The 9,207-nt window shown below is 47.6% G+C and overlaps 1 protein-coding gene across 5 annotated transcripts; it reads right to left on the bottom strand.

Moving 5' to 3' along the window:
• Positions 1-668: 668 nt before the first annotated feature.
• Positions 669-8,861, bottom strand: TMEM14C (transmembrane protein 14C). Of its 5 annotated transcripts, none has more exons than XM_032141095.2 (6): positions 8,614-8,857; positions 7,223-7,300; positions 6,800-6,876; positions 5,836-5,937; positions 3,066-3,153; positions 669-1,179 (listed from the first exon to the last, which is right to left on the bottom strand). In XM_032141095.2, exons 2-6 carry the CDS (start codon positions 7,240-7,242, stop codon positions 1,128-1,130), a joined length of 339 nt encoding a protein of 112 aa, XP_031996986.1. In that variant the 5' UTR covers positions 7,243-7,300; positions 8,614-8,857; the 3' UTR covers positions 669-1,127. The 5 variants fall into 5 exon arrangements, with proteins under 5 accessions (XP_031996986.1, XP_031996985.1, XP_031996984.1 ...); XM_032141094.2 differs by having other exon boundaries at positions 7,223-7,286; positions 8,614-8,855; XM_032141093.2 differs by lacking the exon at positions 669-1,179 and having other exon boundaries at positions 1,186-3,153; positions 8,614-8,861.
• Positions 8,862-9,207: the final 346 nt, after the last annotated feature.

Genomic DNA, 9,207 nt, shown 5'->3' with positions numbered 1-9,207 from the left:
AAAACTCCATCTCTACTGAAAATACAAAATTAGCCAAGCATGGTGGCGCATGCCTGTAATCCCAGGTACTTGGGAGGCTGACGCAGGAGAATGGCTTGAACCCGGGAGGCAGAGGTTGCCTGGGCAACAAAAGCGAAACTCCGTCTCAAAAAAAAAAAAAAAAAAAGAAGAAAACCTCAGTGGCCAGGTACAGTAGAGCATGCTTATTACTCCAGGACATTTTGGGAGGCCAAGGTGAAAGGATCACTTGAGACCAGGAGTTTGAGACCAGCCTGGGCAACAGAACAAGACTGCATCTACAAAAAAAAAAAAGTACATTAGCTGGGTGTGGTGGTATGCACCAGTAGTACCAGCTATTCAGGAGGCTGAGGTGGGATGATTGAACCCAGGAGTTTGAGGCTACAGTGACATATGATTGCACCACTGCTCTCCAGCCTAGGCAACAAAGACCTCGTCTCTTGAAAAACAAAAAAAAATCCTCAGAGGTCATTTTTGAAACAAGCTTCAATGCAATGTACAATCAAATAACTTTCCTTGGTCCTTAAGTTATTCAAAATAGGTAATTTCTGAATATTAACAAAATACTTTCACGTTTCTATATCTTGCTGCTAGCAACATCTCATTCTATGAACTAGACAGCTCTGACAATGAAGACCCCATAGGAGATATTATTTATAGTAAACTTTATTTTCATTGATATTTCACTTAACATAATTTCAAAGTCAGTCTGTGGTCTAAGATGAGCAAAAGAACAGATATTCTAAGTCTCGTAAGACATGTTTTTCACACTGTTCCTCAGAGCAGGGAATGGGGTTTCAGAGCCCTGAAAGTTGACACTTAACATTTTACCCTTGAGATTTACCTACAGATACAGAAAGAAAAGATAACATCAATATACAAGAATCGATCTCTGAGGGTCTTATTAAGCTCTTGTGTTACATACTCGCCACCTCTGTAGGGTTGTAATCATGACTGATTTTCCACCTCTCTGCCAAGTTTGGTGTCTTTTTTTTTTAGGTAAAATGTCAGATGCAAAAATGCTGCACTTAATTCTCTCAATACATTGAAAATAGTGGAAGATGCAGATTTTTAATTCTTCATCAGTCCAAGCTGGAACATGACTTCTGCTAATGTGGTCTGTTGAACATACTAACTCCAACTTTGGCGACCATCAGCAAACTGTTTAAAAGAAACAAGATAGAAAATGTCAGGTAAAGGACAGAACAGGCAACTATGTTTTTAAGGAACTAAACTCTGCTGGTTCCTCACAACTGCATGGGGGAGGAGGTACTAAGGCAAGAGTGGTCAGAGGTAAAATTTCCATCCCTGGAGGAACCAGAGAAAAAGCAAGCCGAGGGACAGTCTTAAAATAGCATACATGAGCTGGATCCTAACCCAACTGCCAATAATTTGAAGAGATGAAGAAATGGAGGCAAGAGAGAGCAAGGCCTCCCCACCATCACAGATCCGATTAATGGTAGACTCTCCAGCCTCTCAGTTTACTGCTCTAGACCTTGCTCCACACTGACTTTCTTGCTTTAGGTGTAAAACATTATACTGGTAGCATCACAACTATGATCAGAGTATGTAATCTTTCTCCAAAACAGATTTTTTAAATTCCCCTACCTTCAGGATGTGTTTATGATACTTCACAACTAAATTTTTTGTTTTTGAGAAGGTTTTTTTTTTTTGAGATGGGAGTCTCACTCACCTCTGTTGCCCAGGCTGGAGTTCAGCAGCAGCACAATTTCGGCTCAGTGCAACCTCCGCCTCCCAGGTTCAAGAGATTTTCCTGACTCAGTGTCCCAAGTAGCTGGGATTACAGGCGTGCACCACCATGCCCGGCTAATTTTTGTATTTTTCACAGAGATGGGGTTTCACCATGTTGGGCAGACTGGTCTTGAACTCCTGACCTCAAGTGATCCGCCCGCTCTGGCCTCCCAAAGTGCTGGGATTATAGGCATGAGCCACCACACCTGGCCTACAACTAAAGTTTTTTTTTGTTTGTTTGTTTTTTGAGATGGAGTCTTGCTCTGTCCCCCAGGCTGGAGTGCAGTGGCATGATCTCAGCTCACTGTAATCTCCGCTTCCCGGGTTGAAGCAATTCTCCCTGCCTCAGCCTTCCGAGTAGCTGCGATTACAAGCACCCACTACCACACCCAGCTGATTTTTGTATTTTTCATAGAGACGGGGTTTTGCCAAGTTGGCCAGGATGGTCTTAAACCCCTGACGTCAGGTGATCTGCCTGCCTCTGCCTCCCAAAGTGCTGGGATTACAGGTGTGAGCCACCGTGCCCGGCCACAACTAAATTTTTTAAAAACCACAATTTGGTTTAGGTTTTATAATCAAAATTAGAAAACAGGGCCGGCCGCAGTGGGTCACGTCTGTAATCCCAGCACTTTGGGAGGCCAAGGTGGGCGGATGACAAGATCAGGAGTTCGAGACCAGCCTGGCCAACGTGGTGAAACACTGTCTTTACAAAAACAACAAAAATAGCCGGGCATGGTGGCACATGCCTGTAATCCCAGCTACTCCGGAGGCTGAGGCATGAGAATCACTTGAACCCGGGAGGTGGATGGTGACTGCAGTGAGCGGAGATCACGCCATTGCACTCCATCCTGGGTGACAGTGATACTCTGTCCCCCCCCAAAAAAAAAAAATTAGAAAACAGGATTCAATCAAAATTCCCTTTTAGCAAAATTTTCTGTAAAAGACATCTACACATCTAAGAAATATGGGATCCCCACATCTTCCATGCAAGTCACACAAAAGGCTGCAGTCATGGCTTTGCACTAAAACTTCTGCCACCATATAGGGAGGAGCTTGGATGGACTGGAAAGCAAATATGAGAACAAACCCATTTCCACAGTGAATGGATATATTCATGCCATTTTGACGTTAAACCAGCTATTGTTTTTGAAACATTTCCTATTAGTGTATATATCAAATGTCAGTTGATACATAGCATCAGATATCCTGAAACAAGTAAGGTTTTGAATGCATAAAGCATCCTGGGGAATAAACTCAACTCTACAGGGTAAAGAAGAGTAATAGAATGAAAGTACCTGGCACCTGCAATTAAACCTGCAGGCATGAATTTTCCAGAGTGGTAGAATCTCATTCCCATAATGCCAGCCAAGGTACCAGATGTAGCTGATGAAAAAGATATAAAGAAGTGTTAAAACTCATTAGTCTTCTACACAGGGGAATCAGAAGTAGACCAAGCCCCACCCATCTCTCAAGGCTCACACCTCATCCTATGCTTAGTCCTCCTTCCCCAAGTGGGGGAGATTACTGGCTGCCCACATCCTATGGGTCCAAGTACCAATATTGGCCAAATAGGGCCCTTCACAGCCTGGGCCCTGCCTGCCCTACCAGCCTCATCTCTTACCACTCATCTTCTGCAAAACCCATACTTTAGCCATCAATGTGTTAGTTTTCTCCAAAATGCTACTGTTTCTCACACTCTGCAGATGCTATTTCCTCTACCCTGCACGCAATTCCCACTGGGTATCTGTCAAAGCACCTACTACATGTCAAGCGCTGTGCTAGGTGCTGGAGAATACGAAGGTAATCATAACTTTTTGATTTTTTGCCCTTTTACAACTCTTTGCCCTTTTAAGTGCTTCAGGTCTGATGGGACAGACTTTAAAGACTCACGCAGATAAAAAGGCTTAGACAAAAAAGTGAAGATTGGCTGAGATCCGAAATTACAGCAGGAATTAATGAGCTGAAGTATGGGAAGGCCCATTCCAGGCAGAGGCGACAGTATATGCAGAGGCCCTGTGGTGACAGGGAGCATGGCACATTCACCCTAAAAGGGCAGTGTGGCACAGAAGTCAACATGCAGTTTGTGAGTAAGAGGGGCCAGACCACATGGAGCCTTGAAGGCCATACTAGGGTTTGGGTTTTCATCCTAAAAGCAATGAGAAGCTATTAAAGGATACTAAGCAGAAGGACACATCAACAGAGTTGCACTTTTCTAAAATTTTTGAGACAGAGTCTTGATCTGTCACCCAGGCTAGAGTGCAGTGGCGTGATCTCGGCTCACTGCAACCTCCACCTCCTGGGATCAAGCAATTCTCTTGTCTCAGCCTCCTGAGTTGTTCGGACTACAGGTGCCTGCCACCACGCCTGGCTAATTTTTTTTTTTTTTTTTTTTTTTTTTTTTTTTTTTTTTTTTTAATTAGAGACCAGGTTTCACCACGTTGCCCACAGTGGTCTCGAACTCCTGAGCTCAGGCAGTCCACCCACCTTGGCCTCCCAAACCTGAGGTCAGGAGTTACAGACCAGCCTGGACAACATGGCGAAACTCCTGTCTCTACTAAAAATAGAAAAATTAGCCGGGCGTGTTGGCGGACGCCTGAAGCCCAGCTACCTGGAAGGCTGAGACAGGAGACTTGCTTGAATCCGGGAGGTGGAGGTTGCAGTGAGCCAAGGTTGTGCCACTACACTCTGGCCTGGGCAATACGTGAGACTCCATCTCAAAAAAAACGGAAGTTTATGAAGGGGAAGAAGACAAGCATATCTGAGTATCAGTGGGTGGATTCACCTAAAAGGTGGAATACAAATACAAGACAAGATCCTGGTCAGTGTAAAGGTCTGGAGAAGGTCAGGGAGAAGACACCCGAAGCCCAGAGGAAGACACTGGTGTTGGAGAGGAGGGAAACAGGACGAGGGGAGGCTTGGAGATTAAAGGCTCCAGGCGTCCCCACCTGATGGCTGCTGTTTTTTCTCTACAATAGGCATGAGGTCATTTGCTGAGTGGAGTAGGATCAGAGAAAGGGAAAAAGCAGGCTCAAAGTCATTCTGGAGCATGAGGGAGGGAGCTGTTAGGCAGAGCTGGGACCTGGACGCACCTCCTTCCCCAGCACACCCCATTAGCCATCACTGATCTCCCTTTCCAACCCCAGCTGATATGTACAGATCACACGGCTTCTCCCTCCCACATGGCACTCATTCTCACACACGGTTTGTGGAGACGGCAAGGAACCCACACTCCTAGCAGTGTCTGACACATGGGTGGAGCCCCACAGAAATGTGCTGAACGCCACCCTGATAAGGACCCTTATGTCGCCCACACCACTCACTGTCCGTGCTGCTCACAGGGTACATTTCCAGTCCTGCTTCTATGCCCATGTTTTTTGTTTTTTGACATGGAATCTTGCTCTGTCGCCCAGGCTGGAGTGCAGTGGTGTGATCTCAGCTCACTGCAATCTCTGCCTCCCAGGTTCAGGTGATTCTCCTGCCTCAGCCTCCCAAGTAGCTGGGACTACCAGGCGCCCGCCACCACACCCAGCTAATTTTTGTATTTTTAGTACAGACAGGGTTTCACCATGTTGGTCAGGCTGGTCTCGAACTCCTCACCTTGTAATCTGCTTACCTCAGCCTCCCAAAGTGCTGGGATTACAGGTGTGAGCCACTGCAGTCACATTTAGCTAACTGCTAAAGAGGTGATTTTCAAATGGGGAAATCGCGATTCGGATGCAAACCTAACCCAGACGTGTGATATTTTAGTGATGCTGAAGCCAAAGGTCTTCAGTGGGCAACCTCAATGGTTCACACATTTGCCTGATAGAAGTTTAATGCTACTGGGTAAATACATTCACGAGGTATGAAAATCCTTCCATGTTCTGTACATAAAAGATAAACAGAAACCAGCACAATTCCCGCCTCTGCACCCTCATTTTAAAACTTTCTGAGGACTTGGGAGAAGCAGTGAAACTGTCATAAGTGAAGTGTGAAGAACTCACCCCATCCCACCAAACCAGGGTCTTTTGGAAAAGAGTATTCTGGATACACAGCTGCCCTAAGGAGACGCCGAAGCAGACATACCTAGGAAAACCCAAACGTTCCTTGGATCCTGATACAGCTGGTAAGCACCCAGGCCAGCTAGACTGCCGAAGAGCAGCCCTGCAGCCAGGGACGGTACGCTGCCTAGAGGGAAGCAAACACAGCTTGCATTGTAATGTCAGGCACTTATTTCACTAACGGAATCCACCAGACCCTCCGCCCTGCAAAGGAGGACAGCACAGAGAACTCTCAACACAGCTCATAGCGAAGGTGGACTCGAGCAGGAAGATGTTTCGGGGGGTGTGCTATCTTCTCAGAGAAGTCAGGGTCTTTCCACCCCATTTTTCTCTCCTCTAATAGGCAGGGCACGTCCATCTAAGGAAAGGAAAAAAGGCCATCTTCCCTCCTTAGATGGAACTGTGGCTAGGCCTTCTTTCTAATCAGGCCTGATCAACCATGAAGGGCCGGAATTGTGTACAGGCAGGGCCTCCAGCAAATCACAAAAGGAGAGGGAGAAAAGGCCAGTCAATTAAAAAAAAAATACAAAGACCTGGAGAAGAAGAATTCTGGTGCAGGGGTTGGGGTGGGAATGCAGGCAAGGACTAGGGGGCAAAAACAAGCACACCACTGACAAATCCCTGCCTGGCCTAATGAGGAGACTTCAAAATACCAGTCTGTGTGGGCCAGAGGTTTCCTCCTACTTGAGTCCAGAGATGGCACTTGGGGGTCGTGGCTGATGAATGGCAGTCAACGATAATAACTACAACCACCCCTGCCTATCTGTAGATAAAGAGGCAAAAACAAGTAATTCCACAAGAGGCCTGGCTCGACTTCACCAGATAACCAAAAGGCAAGTGCAGGAGCTGCAAGACTGACAAGGAAGCCTGCACTCCAGCTTGGGGACCTACAGCAAAGCGGACTCAAACGAGATGCTTCTCAGGGACCTGGACACTCACATTTCACTGGAACAACGTGAAGCTGTTAAGAGGCTAACACAAAACCATACCTGCTTTTACATAGCCAATGATCCCACCAGAAGCAACCAGTGCTGCGTAGCCAAAGCCAAACCAATGCAAAGGCACTCTGAAAACACAAGAATGAGAAGTCAGTGCTAACCTGGCTTTAAAAACAAACCACACTGTCACAGGATGGGACTAAAAGGTAATCATTCCCCAAAGGTCCTACCTCCCCACAGGTCCTATCACTGAAAATAAGGCCCACAGAGGTTGGATGACTTTCTGACAGTCACACAACTCAGCGAAGCCTGAGCTGGGACTCAAACCCAAGTTTCTGGCCCACAGGTCCAGTGATCCTCCCATCCCCCACGCCATCCCAGGCAGTCTACTCTTAGGGCTCTTTTCAGCTGAGGAAAGGAACTCTGGTTTCCAGAAGCTCCCGGCTACTCCATACCCATTTACTGTCCACTCACACTGAGCCAGTGTCCTGCATTTTTCTCTTCTCTGTCCAGACAGGAGACTACCCCAGGCCTGCACCTGCGGAAAACAAGCTGCATCAGAGGTGGTTAAAAGCACAGCTCTCCAGCAGTCAGAAAGAAGTGTGTCCAACCTGCAAGCTACGCAACCTAAGTCTCAGTATCCTTCACTGTACCATGAGGATAACACTGGTACCAATTTCCTAGGGCTGTTGTGAGCATTCAATGGATGTCACATGTAAAGGTGCTTAGCACATAGTAAACCCTGAACAGATGCCAACTATTGTCATAAAAACCTCACATAGGTTTCTAATCACATAGGCCCACGGAAAACTCAGCAAGATCCACTGACCAGCTCTATAATCACGGAATGTGTTAGTCATTTCATCAGCTACCCAGGTTATCACTAAATTGAAAAGCAAATACTCCTGTGCCCTTAATCCAACTACTTTAATGTCTCTTTTGAGGGGAGGTAGGGGTGTTGCTTTTCGTCCCTGCTGCAACAGCCAATTTCAATACTCAACTTTTTTAGAAACTTCTGCATCCAACTCACAGTTCTTGTTAGGAGGGCAGAAGGGGAGGATAAAATATACGGAAACTCAAGTCAGAATCACATGTGACATTGTACCCTTGGAAAAACAGCTCTTATTTTCTCACAGAAAAGTATCCTGTATGCAGTGAGCCTAACAAGATGTAAAGCAATGCGTACCCCGTTTATTCTGTTTAAATAATTAGGCCAGGCAAAGTGGCTCACGCCTATAATCCCAGTACTTTGGGAGGCCGAGGTGGGAGGATCACCTGGGGTTAGGAGTTCGAGACCAGCCTGGCCAACATGGTGAAACCCACTGTCTACTAAAAAATATAAAAAAATTAATCGCTCATGGTGATATGCGCCTGTAAATCACAGCTACTTGGGAGGCTGAGGTGGGAGGATGGCTTGAGCCCAGGAGGCTGAGGCTTCAATGAGACATATTCAGGCTACTGCACTCAAGCCTGGGCGACAGAGCGAGACCCCCCCACCCCCGAAACAAAAAGAAAGAATTAAGTTCCCATAAAACGGGGAAGGGCAGCGGGCTTGGGATCTTGCCCACAGTTCTTAACTCGAGGCGGCAGAGTCAGCGAGGCTTTTAAAGAGATGGAGCAACAAAACCACCAAGAAACGAGGCAACACCATGGGTAAGCCTTTGCCTCAGGAGCTCAGGGGCTCCGCGCATCCACAACTTCTTTTAAGAAAAGCAGAAAATACCCAACGAGAAAAGCACCGACCACACGGCCTAAAGGCCCGGTGAATCGGGGGGACGAAAAGCAGATGGCCGTGAAACTCCCAACTAATACCTAAAAGTTAAAAGTGGCAGAAAATAATAAGAATAATCCCCAAATACTCGCACCGGTCTCACGAAGGCCCGAGCTGTCTACAAGGGCGCGCGAGCCGCAGGAACGACAGCGAAGTGTCGCCGGAAATGCAGCGGCGGGCGCTCTCGGTCCCGGTAGCGGGGCGGGGAGACGGGGGCGGCTCTGTGGTGCGTGCGCAGTGTCCCGGGAGAGGGGCGGGCAGAGAATGGGGACAGTGCGGGCGGGGCTGGAGCCGCACTCTCCCTGCGTTCGGCGGGTGGGAAGTGGGGCGGGACATCGCGGCGAGCGCCCTAGACCAGGGAACGGGGCGGAGAATCTCTGTGCTTAGCCTGTCCGCAGCGCCTGCAGGGCCGACCAATACCAGTCCCAGGTCCAATCCTGAGTGGCCAAAAGCAGGAAACCCGGAGTTGGACCTGGGACTTGCACAAGCTGGACCATGTGAGCTCGGCCAGGCCAGAGGTGAGGCCACCGCTGCGGGACCACGGCATCTCAGGCTGGATTTTGAAGGACCCCATTAATACAGGAACTAGTTACAGGGTATAAACCAGATGCAGGCCATCAGGGAGGAGTGTCACTCAAGCCCGATCTTGTTTGTCTACACCAGGAAGGGCCTGCCTGGAAGAAAATAT

The sequence above is a fragment of the Hylobates moloch genome, unplaced genomic scaffold, assembly GCF_009828535.3.
Source record: "Hylobates moloch isolate HMO894 unplaced genomic scaffold, HMol_V3 SCAFFOLD_20, whole genome shotgun sequence".
Lineage (NCBI taxonomy): Eukaryota > Metazoa > Chordata > Mammalia > Primates > Hylobatidae > Hylobates > Hylobates moloch.
The sequence above is the reverse complement of the archived record's forward strand: the minus strand, read 5'-3'. Positions and strand labels throughout refer to the sequence as shown.

Bases quoted from the DNA above. Each gene is read 5' to 3' on its own strand.
- TMEM14C (XM_032141093.2), bottom strand. From the start codon at position 7,242: ATGCAGGACACTGGCTCAGT. The intron at 5,938-6,799 runs GTATGGTTTTGT...GCTTCCCTCTAG, and splicing joins CATTGGCTATGTAAAAGCAG to GCAGCGTACCGTCCCTGGCT. The intron at 3,154-5,835 runs GTATGTCTGCTT...CTTTTTCATCAG, and splicing joins GAACGTTTGGGTTTTCCTAG to CTACATCTGGTACCTTGGCT.